Consider the following 22,181-nt stretch of genomic DNA (forward strand, 5'->3'; position numbering starts at 1 on the left):
TATTTTTTTTCTTCTTTAATGCCTTTCCATTCTTCTTCTCCTGTGGTGATGGTACTCATGAAACAAATATGCATTCATTGTGCAAATGATCACAAATTGTTTATACTAATTTATATAAAGATGAGGTTTAATGTGTTTATTCCCATGTTTTGTACTTTGTTGGTGTTTGGTTATACGAGTGGGTGAATAAAAGTAAGTAAAATAAGTCTGCATTTTATTGATAACCGTCAGCCTTTGAAGGAATGCTCGAGTGTGTCTGTGCCACTAATACAAACACTGCCTGGTTACCTCCGCCTCCTGCTGTTGATGGCCCCTCCCCCATGCTCTAACTGTTTGAACACATGTTTGAATCACTTCCTGGAAATAAAGGGAGCTGCCACATGAGCTTAGAGGACGCAGGTTAGTGTTTTCTCAGCTTTCTTTTTATTTCACTCACACACACACACACACACACACACACACCCCGTCGATATCACACCCCTCCTTCGCTCATGTTTAACAGCAGATTTTTATCAGTGATGTCGTCAGCTCCTGGCACCAACATCAAACTTGACTGTGAGTCTCTGTGGATCTGTTCTTCTCCTGTTTTCTGTTCATATCAAACATGTCCAGAGCTTCTAATAAGGAGCTCAGTGTTATACGTAATCAGTAAGAAAACCCAGGATTGCCTGTGAGCTCAAAGATCAGACTGCTTTACAGACTCACAGTCTTTCATATGTTTAGTGTCACGCAGAGGCGACAGACGTATATCGTCAGTGCACTTTGTGTTTAACCCCTCTGTGAGATCAGCCAATTAGAAGAAAGCTTTCTAAAAAAGGGGAGGGGCTAAAACTTGTTTAGTGAAACAGATGACAGTTTCTGTATTCACAAAGATCTCAGTGGGCTGAGGAATCCTGCATCAGTGATTGGACAGGAGACAGGCAGCTGTTGGGTGAAGATAAACAAACCCTGCTCTTTATTCATTGGTTCAGTCACTTCAAGTGGACCAATCACAGAGCCCCACCTGTTAGCATCAGAGACTTTCTGTTTGGCACTCACAGCCGGTTTCCCTCTCAGGCTGACTCAGGGAAGATGAAAATAAATGATGTGAAGAAAGAGGAGGGACCAGCAGAGTTTCCAGGATGCAGCTATGTTGCAGTGAAGAGTGATTGTTCCAAAGAAGAACCTCCATACTTCAGTGCTGAACCAAAGTAAGTGTTTTTGACACACACACACACACACACACACACACACACACACACACTCACCCTCTCTCTCTCTCTCTCTCTCTGCGTACACAGTGTTCGGAAGGTTACTTTAAAAATGTATTCCACTACAGATTACATGCCCCAAAATGTCTTTTGTAACGTATTCTGAATACTTTGGATTATTTCATATATTATCATGCTTTTTACAACTACATGAATGTCCTATTGCTGTGTGATTTATTACTATTACTGAAGGTTAGTCGCCATACCAATACCAACTAGATGTTTAAATCTTAATATAAATGAGTAACAGTAGGGTGGACATTAGGTAAGGCTGCACTTCACAGAAAGTATAGAAAACTATTCCGTGCGTATATAAAACAGGTCCGCAGCTCCGAACCATAGTAAAGGGACCTCTGGCTAATATGTCGGGTTCTTGTCGGGCTCGTAGCTGAAAACTAGCTTTGCTTTGTTGTCTGGGTCAACTTTGCTAGCGAGAGACAGAGAGAGGCGTTGAAAGGCTGCTCCAACAGAGCTTATTGTTTCAGAGGAAAAACAAGATTTTTCTCCCCCTCGCTCACAGACACATAACGGGTATGGCAGTCCATTCTCCCTGCAGCACGGACTACACTGCCCATCAGGCTACATTCTTTAGGACGATGCTTGTAACACTCTGCTATTGCCTTCATATTAAATCATTTTTTGAATAATAATTAAAAAAAAAATATTTCTTCACATCATTATGTGGCCGCAATTAGAGGTGACATGGGCTGTTAGATTGAGACACGGGCATTAGAGCCTCTTAATGTGTGTTTTGTTTGGGTTTCCACTGGTGTGGAATTACCAAAACTAGAGAGGGTATAGCCTAACATATGAAACAGGAAAAGACCGCTGTGTAATCCATTTATTTCAACAAAGGAACTGTATTCTGAATAGCACCTTTTAAAATGGTAACTGTAATGGAATACAGTTACTCATATTTTGCATTCTAAATACGTAACGCCGGTTGATGCATTCCGTTACTCCCAAACACTGTGCATACATCATCTTTTGTCGTTTTGTGAAAAAAAAAAAGAAAAAAAAAAAAAGGTTCAATGACTGATTCTGTGGGGTCAAAGGTATTTTCTGGCTGCAGCTGCTATTAGCAGTGATGGAAATTTGAAACCCTTTTTGTCATGGCTGCAGAAGCACTTATGTATTCACACGAGCGTTAGGGTTGCAAACGCCTGTCCTAAGAAAGTAGAATTTAGTCAAACAGAAAAGCAAAGTGGCTTCCAAAAACAGAACATATGAATTTCATACTGTAAATTACAATATGAACATATTAATCAAAATTTAACTGCAGCGAAAAAAGTTCAACCTAAAGCATTTACTTTCTTCTGGCACTGCTTAGAGAAAAGGCATTGATCCTGCTGTTCAAGTCCAAATCAGAAAGTTCAGACTGAATTTGACAAGTGGATTTCATCATAAGCCTCTCTGTATTATCCTGTATTAATTGTCAACATCCTGAACATTTGTAAAAACCCGAGTCTGTCAGGGCTCTGTGTGCGGGCAGGTGGAGATGTGGATCCAAGTGCAGGACTCTCAGACGGAAATATAACTGAAAACCACAGCTTTATTGCTGGCACCAACAAATCAGAAACCAAACATGAAAACACTAACTGGAACACACAGGCAGGATCTGAGGGTACGACGCGACACTGAGCACAGGAAAACACAGGGCTAATATACACAGGGTGGTAATCAGCGAATGGGCAACAGGAGGGAGACACAGCTGGGAGAGATCAGGGTTAACGAGACGGGGGGAACCAAGCTGCACACACTAACATAAGACAAAGACTTTCACAATAAACCAGGAAACATGAATTACTAAACAAGCATGCAGACTTTACACTGAGAGACAGACAGACAGAATGACACATGGAACCTGAACTAAACTAAACGTGAGATATAACTGAGAACAAATCCTTAAGCACGGATAAACAGAAACAAGAAACTAATAATAATCATCATCACTACGAGAATAAGAAAACAATCCATGAAGCAGAATTAAACCGAAATATAATAAACTCAAAATACTGGGTCCAACGGACCCAGAACCGTGACAGAGTCGGTAACTATGGAAAATGTTGAAAATAATATGCAATCAGCAACTAATTACACCCATGCGGTGTGCGTAAACCAGAAAGACTATCATGAGAAAACGTTGTCACTGCTCAGAGACAAAAATACTTAAGAGCCCCTGAAACGAGACCCAGGAAGTGGTTACAGGAAGAGGGTGATAGACTGTCTGAAGCAGTTAGAACAAGACAATCCTATTGATTGATCTCATACCACAGGTTATACGCAGGGGAAGCTACACCAAGTTTGTATGGTTTACCGACGATACATATATATCTACATATATACATATACCTTTAAGCCCGATTGTCTGTATGATCAACTTAGTCACCTATAACATCTCTAAAAGGAAACAATGGCTTTCTGGCTTCGATCCTCAACCCGTGGGTGGGCAGCTCTGAGCACCACATCCAGAACACTTTGGATTTTGTTGAGAAGGTGAGAGATGTCATGGAGGCACATGAAACCATGGTCTCGTACGACGTTACATCTCTCTTCACTTCCGCGTTGGAGGGAGTTAGTAAGAGATTACTGGATGACCCCAATCTCAGCAACAGGACCACTCTCAGCATCGACCAAGTGTGTTTGCTTTTGGAACTGTGTCTTAATTCCACATATTCCATATACAAGGGCATAACGTTGGGGCCAACTTGTACATGGAAGAAGTGGAAAAGAGGGCTTTGCTATCCCACCCTGGAACACCACCAAGCCATTGGTTCAGATTTGTGGATGACACCTGGCTGAAAATCAAATCTCAGGACGTACCACATTTCAGGGTTGACCGACACATCAAATTCACCAGGGAGGATATGAAAAGTGTCAGGTTAGCCTTCTTAGACTGTGAGATTTCCATCAGTAATGGGGGACATCTAAAAGCTGATATGTACCGTAAACCTACACATACGGATCAGTATTTAAGTTTGTTTTTTTTTACTTTCTATTTATTTATTTACAGTATGAGAATACAGTCATTTATAATTATTCCGTACAAAGGGTATACACAATCCATTTTTCCCAGAGCTTCTTGAATTTCTCCAGCTCCAGTCTAAGGACAAACGTAAGCCTCTCCATTCCAAAAATTTCTTTCACTATCCCATGCCACTGGGCCAGAGTTGGAAGATTGGCCTTTAGCCATCTTCGGGTTATGGCCTTTCTGCTGCTAGCCAAAAGTATTTTCAATAAATAATTATCTTTATGTGAAAGTGTCTTAGGTATCTTGCCAAGATACAAGGTAACAAATGAATAGTCCATTTTTATCCTGATTATTTTGTTTATCTCAATGGCCACCTCCCCCCAATATGGCTGGATTCTTGGGCAGGCCCCTAAGACATGGAAATGGTTTGCCATGGGCGAGCCACAGCCTCTCCAACATAGGCATTTAATGAAGCCATCTCTTGCTAGTACCCTAAATAGATATTCCCAACCCACCAAGTCAAAAGCCTTTTCGGCATCTAAGCTAATCAACATTGCACTAATATTTCCTATGTTATGTGGTTCATCACTTGTAATGTTCTCCTTAAGTTATCTTGAGTCTGTCTATTTGAAACAAAGCCTGTCTGATCTAAGTCTATCAGCTCCGGAATAATTGATTCCAGTCTCTTAGATAATATTGAAGCAAATAATTTATAGTCCACATTAAGGACGGATATTGGCCTATATCATGGCTATTCAACTACGAAGTTAGTTGGGCCAAATTTTCAAACCGAGGAATTTATCTGGGCCAGATTTTTTTTTTTGAAGCCAGTAAGCAGCAGATCATGATCAATTTCAAACCCACACAACTGTACTGAAAAACAAGTAATTTTTTTATTCTTTTTCCCCTGTAAATCACAAATGCACACCAAAAGGTCCATTTAAAAAAAGGGAGCTATAACTGAACTATTTTTTGCACATTTGAAATAATAATAATAATAACAAAAAAACATTTTGATAATTCCCTTTCAAATTAAAATAAATATTTCGCTGACCACTCACTTTTCCTGCCATGGATGAAGCCTCCTCCGTCACAAGTATACAGACACGCTTCATATCCAGACCATTTTCCTCAAAAAGAGCTGAAATCTTCTCAAACATTATTTCGCCAGCTGTGTGTCCCTCTAACGGTAGTAAGCCGAGCAATTTCCCATCCAAAAAATGGAGATATACGCACAAATTCCTGTTGGATTTGTGTTAGTACTGATTTCTCATTCAAAATACTGGTGTTGAGTCTCCAAAGTGTATTTTTCCGTTGTTTAGTCCGAGTACGGTGCAGGGTTAGGTACACACGTGAATGATCAGATAAATCTCTGACCACTATTTTACAATCTTCAACCTTATGCCAGTATGATTTATACATAAAAAAGTAGTCAATTCTTTTTTTTTTCTTTTTTTTTTTTTGCCTGTCCCGTTTGGCTCTTTTGCCATCAGAATTGTTGTCTAAAGGTAAAGAAAGATGCCCAACGGATTTACTTTACCAAATTGACCATCCCAGCCTTGCCGTAATGGTCCATTTGATTCACCTTTTATTGTTTATTTTATTTTTACTTACTGAATACGGGACAGACTTGACTGGGGGAAAGAAGGGGAGAAAGAAAGAGGGAAAGAGAAACAGCTGAGAAGAGGGACGGGGGAGAAGGGCAAAAAACAAAAACCAACAGAACGGGCAGAGAAAAAAAAATGCATCTATCAATCACCTGGGTCACCTGCTGAGAAAGAAAAAAGAAAACAAGCAGAAGAGAACAAGAGTAATAGAATAAACAACATCACAATGATATATGGGAATATGACAGTAAATACTAAATATTAAACATTATTGTGCAGCACATAAGATCAACAGAACACAGTGTGCTTTGAGGTAGGAGCCAAAAAGGGTGTAGTTTGTGGGTGTGATCACCCGTGTGTACACCTGTGAGCATGGACGCGCTTGTTTTTAAAAGGTTCCTTCATGTAATGATCTGCTAGAGGGTGTGGGGGGGCCACAGCCCCGTCCTCCAGGGCATGAAGCAGGTATGGAGGAGATCAAAACTCCAGACATCCAGAGGCCCCCAGAACACAAGAGACCAAGGAAGACCAACAGAGGGGCAGCCGCGCCACTGTCCCAGAAAGAGCTGAGGAGAGTCCCAGATGAGGGGTCACTCAGCAGCCGCGGAGCAGAAGCCAGGGGGGGTTGCAGTGACGGGCCCGTGAGCTCCGCCGGCAGCCAGCCGTGCCTGAGTGACCGAGCGCCAGGCCGAGAGGCCGGGGGCACCCCACCTCCGAAGTGGCCCGAGCGAGCCCCAGGCTCCAGGCCCCGATAAGCGGCCGCCAAGGAGTGAGCCGGTGTGTACCTGGACGCCCATCCCCGGACACAAAGAACCACCAACGCACCGATGTCTGAGGGAGTCCGCCACTGGCAGGGGAAGTGGTGGTAGGGGGAGATAGGCCTCCAAACCTTGGAGGGCCTGAGATGTCCCCAGAGAGGTAAAAGTAGTCAATTCGAGTATATACAGAACAGTGAGCAAAATAATAGGTACCGTATTTCCCGGACTACAAAGCGCACCTGAATATTAGCCGCACAAGCTAAAATCAGGGGAAAATCCTGTTTTGTACATACATTAGCCGCACCTGACTAAAAGCCGCAGGTGTTTCAATGTTGACTTATCATATGTAAGAGAATATGCACAAAGGGAATTGTCAGGAAAGAGATGGCTGTTTGGAGACACACCCCTTTTATTAATATTTTGAAAAACAAGTTATGGGTACATATTTGCACAACTTTTTAGGTATATGTAAAAGTAGCGGTAATTACAAGTACGAAACATGTACTGTGCTTCATAAATGAGTAACAAATGTAGTACATAACAATAACCTACAGCACACCGGAAAAATAGATTCGGACTACCTTTTAGGCTCAAGAAAAGTCAGTCATTCACCACCATCTTCCTGCGCACTAAAACCACCAAAGTCCTCTTCTCCAGTGTCAGATACGAACAGGCTCAGGATGGCTTCGTCATCCACTCTCAGCTTCTTTCCTTCGTTGTCACTTTCAAAACCAAACAAATCCTCGTTGTCAGTGTCAGAGTCGAACACCCTCAGAAGGGCCGTGGCGGTGTCCTCTCCATCATGCAGCAGTCCAGCCCTTCGAAATCCGTTGGTGATCATGAATGTTTTCACACTTTTCCACGCTGTCAGATTCCACCGGTGGAGTTGAGCATAACTTGCTTTTCGCAAGTTTATTGCCGCTCGTCATCCACGCCTCCCGCTGAACGCGTGGCGCTACTTTGAAGTTTGTTTTCCGCGCTACTTGTACGGCACTATGTTGCCTGGCGGATGGACATGTGACCAACATACCACTCTTGAACCCCGATACTGTGTGTCTGATCACATGCCCTTCCGCCAGGCAACGTAGTGCCGTACAACAGCGGAACAAACAAAACAAATCGTCTTACGATATGACAAAAATCATGGATAATCCATAGAAAAGCCGCACCTGACTAAAAGCCGCAGGGTTCAAAGCTTGTGCAAAAAGTAGCGGCTTATAGCCCGACAATTACGGTAAATTGTTTTTCACCTGGATGAGAGGCTCTCCACAAATCAATCAAACCCAGTTCTGTAAGCATGTTGGACCCTAATGGCATTCGAACTTTTCTTTTGCCGGTGGTTGGATGCATCCAGTTTTGGTTGGAGTTGAACATTAAGGTCGCCACCAAAAATAAGAACTCCTCGTGTTTTCAAGACCACTAAATCGAATAACTTCTCATAAAAAGATTTGGAGCTTCCTGGCGGGGCATATACATTGAATAATGTTACTTCCTCCTCTTCTAATTTACCCTTTTCCAAAATGAACCTCCCTTCTTTGTCCTTTACCTCTAAATAGAATTCAAAGTTAACAGCATTGGGGATCAGTATGGCTACTCCTCTTTTGTGGCCTGATTTATGAGACAAGTAATAGGTAGTTTGGAAACCAAATTTTTTAATTTTTCATGTTCTAAAGAAGATAGATGTGTCTCCTGCCAAAAGATTACCTGCAGCTTCTCACGTTTCATTTTAGCTATTATTTTACTCCTTTTAATCGGATTATGTAGCCCTTTTACATTTAGCGTCATTATTTTATTTTCCTGATGATGCATATAACTTTTTCAGTCTGTGTACCTTTGTGCAACATCACCCATGCTAACCAGAAAATGAACAAGAACAATGAACAAGTAAACCGAAAAAACAAAACCAAAGACTTCCAAATCCGAAGTTCAGGTGAAACCTCAAGTTGAGAGGAAATCCTCGTGCCAGTCGAGGGCCTCTCATCAGTGTCAGGGAAAATACCCAGCACCAGTATCCTTCTTTGAAGCCAGGGTTACCCAACCGGTATAAAGTTCCTTCTTTAACAAGCTCAGGGAGTAATTGCAAAAAGACTCTTCACAGAATACATGGAGAGCAGAGGAACACATGTCATTTGAGAAGTAAAAAGCCTAAGTGTATTCCTTCTCAGGTAAAAATAAAAGTAAAATAATCACTTTAGGCAGGCTCATAATTGGAGTGCTTGATGAACTGGTTGAAATAGTAACAATAAAATATTTAATTCTTAAATATAGAATTCAGCTTATACAATCCTGAGCAAAACAGTTTTCAAATTCTTGGTAGATTTACTAAGGAGTAATATGAAGTCCTCCTCTCTGCATGAGAGCAGGATGCCTCACTTTAAAGCTCCAGTGGAGACGTAATGACCCTCTTGATTTCAGTCACAAGAGTCGGATGCTCCCCGGTGGGGCCCGATGGAAGCTCCGTAGCTTCTCTCTTATCCGCCGCTGGTCCACTCCCTGTCTGCGGCGATCTGCGCCGGCCCTCTCCCACATTGCTAGTCTCTGCTGTTTTGGCGCCGTGGAGCCTGGTTCCTTGATATCATCCAGGCAGAATCCTCCGGCCCTGTCTGCTCCAGGAGAAACTAAACAGGATGCAGGTGGACCCCATCATCTGGGATGACCAGGAAGAGGAGTACAGGAGCCTGGTGAGGAACTTTGTCACATGGAGTCACACAAACCACCTGCAACTCAACACTTCAAAGACCAAGGAACTGGTTGTGGATTTCGGGAGGTCCAGACCAGGTCCACTTAGGGCTGCTCAATTAATCGAATTTTAATCACGATTACGATCTGGGCTTTCAACGATCATTAAAAATGACTGAGCCGATTATTAGCCCCTCCCTCATGCTTTACTCTCGCGCTGCTCCGTGTGGCAAATCAAGCGCACTGCTCTGCATTTCGAACACGCGTCACAACAATTAAGAGGACCCGAGGGAAGCTCGGAAAGCTAAGCAGAAGTTATTTGGAGAGGAGAGTGACTGCCGTTGGTTGAAAAGAGAGGTAAAAAAAAAAAAAAACTTCAGTGGTGTGGAAACATTATGGGTTCGCGGAGTCAGACGTGGATCAAGTAGACACAGTGTGTAAACTTTGCTATGGTGTCGTAGCTGCACCACAGAGCAACACTGCAAAGTTTACATTTTTCATTTCAGAATCATCAGAATCAGAATCAGAATACTTTATTGATCCCTGGGGGAAATTATTTTTTGTTACAGTGCTCCATTTTAAACCAACATTAAGACAAGACAGACAATACGCTAACTAAGAATAGTACAATATTTATTTATTTCTTTCTTTCTTTTATTGCAAACATTTGCACTGTTATCAGTATTTGCACACTATTTTATATTATTTTTTAAAGTAATTATTCAATACATTGTTATTGTTAACCCTTTAAAGCCGGTCAGAGCAGCATGCTCGTTTTGTATAACTATTTTTAAATCCCTGTAGAACCTGAACCGCTAAGCTAGCACAATAAATTTTTTTCCATATGAAACCAGAGGAGTTGTACTTACATCTTATGCCATCAGCTTATCCTAGGTCACGGTTTCCTTCCACATATAGCTTTGCAAAAATTGCATAAAAAGCGCTTGCAGGAACAAAAACATAATATTCCAGAAACACGCTTTGCCGATCCGATCAGCTGTTCTTAACACTTCCCACATTGAAAAAGACGTCAACGCGAACTATCGCAACTGACGTCATTTTCGCGGAAAATGTAGTTTTTTACTTGTAGGCCTTAGAACTCGAATTGCACTGCTGGAAATAGTTTATTTTGATGCACATGCACATTCTTTGCAAATTTGCATCATAGGATTGTTTTTTTGTTTTTCCTGCAGTATATAAAAATTGCTGTATCTCCAAAAATAAAACTATGAAGACACTCAAAATAAATTTCCTGTTGTTGTAAACTATTTTTTGCAACTTTTTTGTATTTAAAGTTTTGAGGGATAAGCCTCTTAAATTTCTCCAAGTAGAAATATATGTAAAAAAAACAAAAACGATTTTCAATTTTTTTGTAGTTTATTGCACTTTTTTGCAATTAATGTAGTTACTATGGACTTAATACATACACATTTTTAAAATATGGGCTATAACAGTTGTATTGATGTATAGCAACTTGAAATGCTCCCACAAATGGCACTACAGCATGTAAAAAAAATATTATAAGCTCTGGCGGACTTGGTTCTATGGTAGATCTTAAAGGGTTAAATAAATATCGTCAAATAATCGTGATCTCAATTTCAGTGAAAATAATCGTGATTATCATTTTTGCCATAATCGAGCAGCCCTAGGTCCACTGCCAGTTCAGATAGAGGGAGAGGAGGTGGAGGTGGTCAACACATACAAGTACCTCGGGCTGTGGGTGGACAATAAACTGGACTGGTCATGCAACACGCAGCACCTGTATAAAAAAGGCCAAAGCCAACTGTACTTCCTCAGGAGGCCGAGGTCTTTCAACATCTGCAGGAAGCTCCTGAGGATGTTTTACCAGTCAGTGGTTGCTGGAGTACTTTTCTATGCTGTGGTGTGCTGGGGGAGCAGCACAGCAAAGAAGGACTCATGCAGGCTGGAGAGACTGATCAGGAAGGCTGGCTCTGTGGTCGGCATGAAGCTGGACACTCTGGTGACAGTGGCAGAGAAGAGGACCTTAAAGAAACTGATGGACATTAATCAAATCAAATCAAATCAAATCACTTTTATTGTCACATCACATGTGCAGGCACACTGGCACAGCACATGCGAGTGAAATTCTTGTGTGCGAGCCCCACAAGCAACAGAGATGTGCAAACACAACAACACAAACGAGCAAAATACAAGAATGGCCAACCTGAAACTAATAAATATATGTACAATATATAATAGTGTATGCATTTCTGGATGTGTATACTAAATATTTTCCTACGTGTGTGTGTGTGTGTGTGTGTGTGTGTGTGTGTGTGTGTGTGTGTGTGTGTGTATACACATTTTTACAAATTAAATAGTAAAAAAGAAAATTAAAATAAATAATAATAATAATAATAATAAAATATATAAAATATACAGTGTTGAATATGTGCAAAACAAGTGGCATTTATATACAGTGTGGAGTGCATAATGTTGAAGTTCCAGTAGTGAAGCTGAGGTGTCTATGACGTGTTCAGCAGTCTGATGGCCTGATGGAAAAAGCTGTCTCTCAGTCTGCTGGTACGGGACCGGATGCTGCAGAACCTCCTTCCTGATGGAAGCAGTCTGAACAGTTTATGGCTGGGGTGACTGGAGTCCTTGATGATCCTCCCCGCTTTCCTCAGGCAGCGCTTCCTGTAGATGTCTTGGAGGGAGGGAAGCTCACCTCCAATTATCCGTTCAGAGCACCGCACTACTCGCTGGAGAGCTTTGCAGTTGTAGGCGGTGCTGTTGCCATACCAGGTGGTGATGCATCCAGTGAGGATGCTCTCAATGGCACAGTGATAGAAGGTCCTGAGGATGCGGGGGTTCATGCCGAATCTTTTCAGTCTCCTGAGAAAGAAGAGGCGCTGCTGCGCCTTCTTCACTGTTTTGTTTGTGTGTACTGACCACGTAAGATCCTCAGCCAGATGTACACCAAGGAACCGGAAGCTGCTCACTCTCTCCACAGCAGCGCCGTTGATGGTGATGGGGGTGTGTACTTCTCTGCACCTCCGGAAGTCCACTATCAACTCCTTTGTCTTTGCGACGTTGAGGGTGAGATGGTTGTCTTGACACCAGTGGGTCAGGGCGCTGACCTCCTCCCTGTAAGCCGTCTCATCACCGTTGGTGATAAGACCCACCACTGTAGTGTCGTCCGCAAACTTCACAATGATGTTGGAGTTGTTAGTGGCTGTGCAGTCGTAGGTGTAGAGTGAGTACAGGAGAGGGCTCAGTACACACCCCTGTGGAGCACCAGTGTTCAGTGTGATGGGGGATGAGGTGATGCTGCCCAGTCTGACCACTTGGCGTCTGTCAGACAGGAAGCTAAGGATCCAGCTGCAGAGGGAGCTGCTCAGTCCTAGATCCTGCAGTTTCCTGTCCAGCTTCGAGGGAACGATGGTATTGAATGCTGAGCTGTAATCTACAAACAGCATCCTCACATACGTGTCTCTCTTCTCCAGGTGTGACAGGGCAGTGTGTAGTGTCAGGGCTATGGCATCATCAGTGGACCTGTTGTGGCGGTATGCAAACTGTAGAGGGTCCAGTGAGTCGGGTAGTGCAGAGCAGATGAAGTCCCTGACCAGCTTCTCGAAGCATTTGCTAACGATGGGGGTCAGGGCTACAGGTCGCCAGTCGTTCAATGAGGAGATGGTGGAGGATTTGGGTACAGGGACGATGGTGGCCATTTTGAAGCAGGCTGGGACTACAGACAGAGAGAGGGAAAGGTTGAAGATGTGCGTGAACACTCCAGCCAGCTGAGCCGCGCATGACCTGAGGACGCGGCCGGGAATCCCGTCCGGACCAGTAGCTTTGCGTGCGTTCGCCTTCCTGAAGCACTTCCGCACATCCTCCTCAGACACAGTGTGCGCACTGACGTCATCCGCGGTGCGCACACTGTCCGGTCTCATGGTGTTCGCTGTGTCGAATCTAGCGTAGAATACGTTTAGATCCTCACACAGAGAGGCCGTGGTCTGCGGTGTGCTGGTTTTCCCTCTAAAGTCTGTGATCGTGTTTAGTCCCTGCCACATACTCCGAGGGTTGTCAAACTGTTGCTCCACCCTGTCCCTGTACTCACGTTTGGCTGCTTTGATCGTCTTCCGGAGTTGGTAATGTGCGTGTTTGTAGTCCGATGTGTTCGCGGAGGCAAAGGCGGTGTTCCGTGCCGCGCGAACATCTCCGTTAATCCAGGGTTTTTGATTTGGGAAGGATTTGACATTATGAACAATGCCGGGCATCCTCTGCACACGGTCGTAAACAATCAGAGGAGCCTATTCAGCGACAGGCTGCTTCTCCCAAAGTCAAAAACCAACAGACTTAAAAACTCCTTTGTCCCACACGCCATCAGACTGTTTAACTCCTCACTGGAGGGGAGAGGGAGGGGAGACAGGGGGACAAGGGAGGGCGGGAACAACTGAGCTGTAGGTGCTTCTCTACACTGTGCAATATTTGCAATATTTGTTTTTTGTTTTTGTTTTGTCTTTTTTCTTATATTTGACTGTCCAATAATCACTGTGCAATATACTCACTCAAATGAGCAATCCTATTTATCCATATTGTATATTCTGTATCTATATATGTGTATATGTGTATATATGGTGTATTTATACTTATATCCTTACTCTCATTCCCCTTAATGTATCTGTAACATGCAACTTCTTTCGGTGCTTTGCTACTGGAAACTGAATTTCCCGGAGGAACCCACCCGAGGGACTAATAAAGTTTCATCTAATCTAATCTAATCTAATCTAATCTAATAATCCACATTTCACTGTTTTACTCTTTGGTTCAGATGTGGATACTGTATTGTTCTTTCTTTGTGATTTTTTTTTTTTTCATGTTCAATCAAATGGTGGGTTTAATAAATTTGTCCATATTTCTAGAAATGAGAGCTGCTCCATCCAAAGTGGGATGGATGCCGTCTCTCCTAACAAGAGCAGGTTTCATCCAGAAGGTTTGCCAATTATCTATGGAGCCCACATCCAGGTGTCATTACTGCCGCCGTGAATCATAATTTTACTGAATTTACGTTTACCCTTAGCCAGCAGTTTTAAATTTTCCTCAATGTTGCCTGCTCTGGCCCCTGGAAGACAATTGTCTATGGTTGCTGGTGTCTCTAGCTTCACATGTCTGAGAACAGAATCGGCAATTACAAGAGTTTGACCCCAGTGGGTGGAACAGGAAGTGACACTCTACTGCAGAGAGCGAACCCCAAGTGACAGTGCCACCAAGAGCTTCCAGTCAGCCCTGGACTGATTGAAGAATAGTAACTATTGTGAGAATCACTTAAATACATCAGAGCTTATGTGTGCTATCTTAGATTAAATAAAAGTGCATTATTACATTTGGCAATACTATATAAAACATACTGATGCATGCTCATCATCCAGGTAAGCCAATCCCTAAAATTTGATTCTGTTCATCTGGACATAGTTTTTATTTTTCCTGAATTTTCACAGAGACAATAACAGGAGTCCTGATGGTGGGGGTCAGCAGCTGCCTATGTGTGCTTTGTGTCAGGATGTCCTGAAACATCCCGTTTCTACTAGCTGTGGACACACAGAAGATGACTCCTGTCCCCATAATGGAGAAAGATCGAGCAATGGACTGCAGTCAACTGGACAGAGGAGCTGTATACATAGTAAGATTGAACATCTGTCTACTAATAGATTTTTCAAACATTGAAGTTTTCTTCCTTTTTGGTCTTAAATATTATCATGTCTTTCAGCAGATGTTGATCTGCAGGAGGCTTTAGATAAACATAAGATCAGTCTGAGGAGGAGATGTGAATGTGTGACTGAAGGAAGTGATGAAACAGAAAGTAGAACCCTCCTCAACAGGATCTACACTGAGCTTTACATCACAGAGGGACAGACTGAAGAGGTTCATACCCAACATGAGGTGAGGCAGCTGGAGACAGCTTCCAAGATGGACGCCCTCCATGACGCTCCAATCAGGTGCCAGGACATCTTTAAAGCCTTACCTGACCAACAGAGACCCATCAGAGTGGTTCTGACCAACGGCGTGGCTGGTGTTGGAAAAACCTTTGCAGTGCAGAAGTTCACTCTGGACTGGGCAGAGGGCTTGGAGAACCAACATGTCAGTGTGGTGGTTCTGCTTTCATTCAGGGAGCTGAACCTGATCAGAGATGAGCAGTACAGTCTTCTGGAGCTGCTCCATGTTTTCCATCCAACATTACAGAAGGTCACAGCAGAGAAGCTGGCTGTCTCTCAGCTTTTGTTCATCTTTGACGGCCTGGATGAAAGCAGACTTTCATTGGATTTCACCAACAGGAAGCTGCTGTCTGATGTCACACAGAAGTCATCAGTCAGCCAGCTGCTGACAAACCTCATCCAGGGGAATCTGCTTCCCTCGGCTCTCGTCTGGATAACTTCCCGACCTGCAGCAGCCAATCAGATCCCTCCTACATGTGTTGACAGGCTAACAGAAGTACGAGGCTTCACTGACGCCCAGAAGGAGGAGTACTTCAGGAGGAGATTCAGTGATGAAGAGCTGTCCAGCAGAATCATCTCCCACATGAAGACATCCAGGAGCCTCCACATCATGTGTAGAATCCCAGTCTTCTGCTGGATCACTGCTACAGTTCTGGAGCACATGTTGACTACAGAGCAGAGAGGAGAGCTGCCCAAGACCCTGACTGACATGTACTCACACTTCCTGCTGGTTCAGACAAAGAGGAAGAAGAACAAGTACCCCGAGGGACATGAGACGAGTCCACAGGAGCTGACGGAGGCTGACAGGGAAGTTCTTCTGAAGCTGGGGAGGCTGGCGTTTGAACATCTGGAGAAAGGAAACATCATGTTCTACCAAGAAGACCTGGAGCAGTGTGGTCTGGATGTGACAGAGGCCTCGGTGTACTCAGGAGTTTGTACAGAGATCTTCAAAAGAGAGTGTGTGATCTTCCAGAAACCAGTCTACTGCTTTGTTCATCTGAGCATTCAGGAGTTTCTGGCTGCTGTCTACATGTTCCACTGTTTCACTAACAGGAAGACGGAGGTGCTGGAGGACTTCCTGGAAGATGAAATGAATGAAGAGGAGGAAGATGATGATGAGGATTATGATGAAGACTTGTATTACACATCTGTAGCTGACTTTTTGCACATGGGCCTAAACAAATCTCTTCAGAGTAAAAATGGCCACCTGGACCTGTTTGTCCGCTTCCTGTATGGCCTATGTCTGGAGTCCAACCAAATAATATTATGTGGTCTGCTGGGTCAGACAGAGAACAGTCCAGAAGTTATTGAGAGAATCATTAACAACTTGAAGGAGATGAAAGCTAAGTTTATTTCTCCTGACAGAATCATCAACATCTTCCACTGTCTGATGGAGATGAATGACCTCTCAGTACATCAGGAAATCTTGGATTTCCTAAAGTCAGAGAACAGATCAGAGAAGAAACTCTCTGAGATCCACTGCTCAGCTCTGGCCTACATGCTACAGATGACAGAGGAGGTTCTGGATGAGTTTGACCTGGATGAATACAACACATCATGGGAGGGTAGACTAAGGCTTATTCCGGCTGTGAGAAACTGCAGGAAGGCTCGGTGAGTCCAGATGTTAATATCATCCTAAAAACTGTAAAGATGCCATCAGCTGTCTGATATATACTCTAAGGTCTAGAAGTATGTGAATGGTGACACAACTTTATAGTTTGTTCTCTTCACACTAAATTTATTTAAAATGAAAATAGTGTGATAATTTCAGATTCTGAGCTTTAATTTGAAGTTTCAACAAAAACGTTGAAAAGGTTTTTTTTGGTCATTTTCATACAAAATCTTCTTTTCTTAATGGTAAATAAGGAATTTTGTTAAAGCTCTTTGGAATAATTGAAATCTGAACCTGTGGAGTATAGAATGGATTTCCTCCTGCCTTTGGTTTGCTCTTCAGCCGTGACATGCAGCTGCATAGGCTTCACATAAACGGGTTTTATATTCCTCCTGGGTCTGTTGAGTTTACACAATATTTTAGATCACTGTCTATGTGTCTTGTGAAGCTTTGGTACATGTTAGTGACTGGGAGAGTAATATTTTCCTGTACATCTGACAGTAGGGCTGGGCCATATTGTACCGTTCACGGTAATACCGATACAATGTTAGGCAACGATAAGAAAATGAAATATCGCGATAGAATATGGGTAAAACGCGCCTTTGTTTTCATACGCACATGGCCGATTGAGTGAAACGGATGAACCAGAATTGGTTTGTAAAAATGGTGAAACTTCAGTGATGTGGAAGTGATTTGGTGTTTGTCCATCAGATACCCACCAAAGCACATTTTTCTTTGTAGAACACGCAAGCGGGCCGTCGTTATTGCCGTATTTGTCGGACTAAGGTGCTCGTAAATCTGGGAGTGATCTGGGTCCTAAACTCCTTTCCCTTCAGGTTCCAAAGTCAAACGAACACTGCAGCATCACTGAGAGTTAAAATCAGAATCAGAATCAGAATCAGAATACTTTATTCATCCCGAGGGAAATTAGGGGTTACAGCAGGCAGCACGCTAATGGCGCATGCGCACTCACAAAGGAACCTTCTGACCAACTTTACACAAACATCACATTGGGCAGACATGTCAGAAAGGTAGGCTGATAGGAAAAAACAACGAAAATACACTACATGAGGTAAGAGGAGGAGAAAAAAAAACTCCACTCAGACTGAGCTCCTGGTGGGAGAATAGTTTGATAACAGAAAAAACACCTCAGCACAAAAGCACATGACTATCAATACACCATAGAAACACGAGACAAGCAACAGGGGCGGGTAAAGGGTAAGAGAGAGCCGGCGTAGACAGCGCATCCGGTCCTGCAGCATCTGCGCTGGTCCAGTTGACTGCTATCTTCCCCGGTAGGGCACAAGCATCGAAGGCGTTGGAAAGGGAGGGGGATGAGTGAGTGCTTGTCAGTGTAAGTGTGTGTGTGTGTGTGTCCAGAGTTCAGCGGAGACAGTGTCCTTCGCACTATCAGGCTAAGTAAACAGTCTGCCAGCCAACCCAGGTGGCCTTCATGGGACGGGAAGAATAGTCATCACACAGTCGTTATCAGGGAGTTGTTTTGGTGGGCTCCAGCCTTGGGCCTGCAGCTGGCGCCGTGGTGTCCGAATGTTGAATATTGTTGATTTCTGTTTTGTGAGCAGCTCGAATTTTAGCACTCTGAGACTGGTCCCTCAACTTCGCGTTGGAGAGCCGCGAGCCTCCCCATGATGGTATCAAACTTCAGTTCCAAGGTGTTGTCAGTCTTTTGATTCTGAGACTTCACAACTGCAGTGATCCGTTCCGCGATGTTTTCCAACTGTCGCTCAAGGGTGTCATTTTGAGCAGGCCTCTCTCTGATGTTTCCCCTCATACGCTCAATGGTGTTGTTTTGAGCCTTCACAGCAGCAGTAAGCGTCTCCAAGGTGTTGACCATATTACGTTCGTTGTGAGAGGTCGCACCTCGTCCCGGCGCTTCGAATCCAGCGGGCAGCCATGTGGGGGTTTGAACAGCCGGTTCCGCTCTCTTATTTCTCTGATAAAGCAGGGCTAGGCCAACGCCGATCAGCATGAACCCTGTTATCATGGTTCCGAATAGGTAGATATCTTCAGCGTCCTCGATCGACAGTCCCGCCAGGCACACGGTCCTCCAGTTCTGCCACCCGTCCATCGTGTAACCGGCAGGGAAAGTCCCTCCAGGGCACTCAGGCTCTCCCGAGCCCCGACTTCTCGTTGAGAAAAGGGTGTCAATAGCACTCAGAGACCAGTTGATCAAATCCATAATTGTCTTTTAGGTTTAGAGAACGACAGTGAGAGACTGTTCCAGGGAAAGTAATGCACGCAAGACAAGACGAGGACATAGAGGCAAGCAGGGAAGATAAGGGTGAGGAGGAGAGGAGAAGTGCGACCGCCTTCGCTGAGAGCTGAGAGAGCTAAAAACTGTCTAAATTCTTTCGTCTTTAATAAAACGATCAGCATTGCTGCTTTACCAGGTGTAACTATGAAGTTTGACATCCAGGTAGAGCTGGGCGATATGAGATTTTTTCATATCACGATATGTTTTTTTCATTTCAGTCGATAACGATATCTATCACGATATAAGCCAAATAACTATATTTGTAAGATTTAAATGTGCCGTTGCTCACAAGTAAAATGTGAAATAATCAGCAGCTTGTTTTGATTTAAATATTTATTTCTCATAATAAGTTCAACAGGGTAGATGTACTTAAGGAACATGAGACTTTTTCAGATAAATAAAGGCAAATATTGCAAACTACACAAAAGGCAGCTGCTAAAGCGTTTAAGTTTCAAAATAGAACAAACGAAACAGACTAAATTGTCAAATCCACTTAGAAACAAAATATTAATTCTAAAAATAAATCTTAGTTTGTTTTACAGAAGAACAGACAAAACTGACTAACTTTTGTCAATATCAAATAAACTGAGAACTAAAAGGAAATTCTCAATCTCTCCTTGTTGTATAGCTTATCTTTTCAAACAGTTTTAACAGTTACTTTAGTCTGACAAAAGCCGAATGACGAATCAGCGCTTCCAGTCAGAGACTGAGGCTACGTCCACACGTACACGGGTATTTTTGAAAACTGAGATTTTCCGTTTTCGTTTTAAAAAATAATCCCGTCCACACATAAAGGCAGAAATGAAGGAAAACGCTGCTATGAACATGCCAAAGCAGCAGGTGGCGCTAGATTCCTAACCGTGCAGAAATGTTGGCCAATCAGAAGTCTAGAAGCCTCGGTGGGAAAAAGTAAACAAAGCTGGGGCATAGAAGCAGAACCGAGTCGTATGTGTGGAGGGACAGTAACTGTGTGTATATGTAAGCATTTAAAACACTGCAGAGAGTAGAATTAACAGTAACAGTATTGTAGAAATTCATTTCACCGAAACAATAACGTGGCGCACAGTGTGACGCATGCACCAGTTTATTGTATTTCCAGACTTGTTTTCGGCACAATTTACAGTGCACGCTACTCTATTTTTTGTCAGACTTGAAATAGCCAAAATACCTTCACACTACGGAGCTTCTATGGCTCTTCCGTTCGACAATCTCTCCGGCATTGGAACCATCATCTGTTTTCTCTTAAGGTCACGCTCGGTTGATTTTTCTAGTCGGCACACTCATTTCCTCCATTACGCGCTGGCTCCATTACCCGCTGGCTGCTTCCCAAACAAACACACGTGCGGCTTGGCACTTGTGCTGTACGTAACAAGTCACGCGACGTGACGCTGCGGCTGTGATTGGTTCGGCTCTGCGCTACTTAATTTGGATTGGCTGACCTTTTTTTTTTTTAAGAGGACAAGCGCGGCGAGGTCTATCGCGATAGCTTAATTTCTCTATCGAGTAAAAGTTATATCGCGATACATATCGTTATCGTTCTATCGCCCAGCTCTACATCCAGGCATCCATGAAAAAAGAATTTATTACATTTAACGAAGTTAGAAGTTAGCAGGAAGCTAGCGGAAGTTAGCTCGCTAGTTTCGCTAGTTACCTAAGCATGATAAAGCATGTTCTGACTGAGAGATTTCTGAAAAAATTCAAACGTACTGCTCTGCTATCACTTCCAACATACATGAAGACAGGAAACTAAACAGCAGTGACGTTTGTAGGGTTACTGAAGTTGGGCTAGCTGGTATATAATGATGTGCTACGTGATCGCTAGCGACACAGCTATGTTAGCATAACATAAACAGTGAAGCTGGAGGAATCAACGCTAACACTTTTCCCCTCGATAAAAGTTAACGTGAGGGTTCCTGGTGGTTAGGGACAAATGCAATTGCACGGCAGGATGCTGTAAACGGACCAAACTTCAGTCAGGAGAACAACTGAGATAATCCATCCACATTACGAAGTTAGCCATTAATATACTGCAACATGGGAATAGAGCAGCTGTGATAGAATACAGCATTAATGAATCAATAGTACAGAAGTGGAGGAAGCAAGAAGAATGAGTTCAATAAAGTTTGATTTATCTGACTGCTTTGTTTCGCTTAATGTGTCTTATAATCCCGTGCACCCTATGGTCCGAAAAATACATATTTGACCTTTTTTATTTGGCACACTGCAGTTTAATGTAGCAAAGCACCTCTTTTTAACTTCAGTGGACATTATATATGGTTATGCTCAGGATATGTCAGCCCATTTCTACTGGAAATGCCTTTTGGTTAAACTTTCAGCAAGGAATATGCATTTTCACTGTTAAATTTTTATATAGCTTTAATGCACATAAAAAAAACAGCTGCTTGTTTAAGTGAAAATAAATGGATGGGGTTTTTTTTGCGCTAGTAAAGTTGTGGAGTTGTATTTTGTCTCGCATCAATTATATTGTCAGTTATATCATTATCGCAAATTGTCAAATATATATCGTGATAAATATTTTTGGCCATATCGCCCTGCTCTATCTGACAGTTCTGTTGTGGTGTCATTTTTGACATTTAGAGGTGTCCGCTCCATCTTTTGTTCTTCCATCCATTATCTTGGAGGTTGATCTGACTTTCATGTGTTCAAAGAATGTTGTTTTAGAATTGATCAGCCTTTCCATTAATTTGTTTTTGTAAATTACTTGTTATGTTTTTTGTTTTTGTCTTGAGGCTAACGAGTAGTTGAATGTTGTGCTTTGCTCTGTGAAGTTTTCTTTAGTAGTGTTGTTTACAGTCCGAATGGGCCAGGGGAAGAAGCTGTTTGTGAGTCTGGAAGCGCTGACCAAAGGCCAGTGGGTCAAACAGGTGATGGGCGGGATGTAAGGGGACATATGTGATGGCCCTGGTTTTCCTGAGACAGGACGATCTGGCGATGGGTTCCAGTCTAACTATATCCCTGAAGGAGTTTCTCAGTGTTGTTCTCTAAAATCTAAATAATTATGGATTTGATCAACTGGTCCCGTAACAGAATTGACACTCTCCTGGGCTTGGGAGA

General features: G+C 43.0%; 1 protein-coding gene across 2 annotated transcripts in view; it reads left to right on the forward strand.

Annotated features, from left to right (window-relative positions):
• The first annotated feature begins 358 nt into the window (after positions 1–358).
• The window catches only part of LOC146662837 (protein NLRC3-like), a 33,140-nt gene continuing 11,317 nt past the window's right edge, over positions 359–22,181 (forward strand). For both annotated transcript variants that reach the window (XM_085417641.1, XM_085417640.1), the window contains exons 1-4: positions 359–399; positions 1,057–1,190; positions 14,725–14,906; positions 14,994–16,830. In XM_085417641.1, the coding sequence (XP_085273767.1) occupies positions 1,072–1,190; positions 14,725–14,906; positions 14,994–16,830 (2,138 nt within the window). In that variant the 5' untranslated portion in view covers positions 359–399; positions 1,057–1,071. The remainder of the gene's footprint in view (positions 400–1,056; positions 1,191–14,724; positions 14,907–14,993; positions 16,831–22,181) is intronic.

Source organism: Rhamphochromis longiceps, linkage group LG9 (assembly GCF_057381845.1).
Source record: "Rhamphochromis longiceps isolate RC_006_pf linkage group LG9, R_longiceps_female_GT1.1, whole genome shotgun sequence".
Classification (NCBI taxonomy): Eukaryota; Metazoa; Chordata; class Actinopteri; order Cichliformes; family Cichlidae; genus Rhamphochromis; species Rhamphochromis longiceps.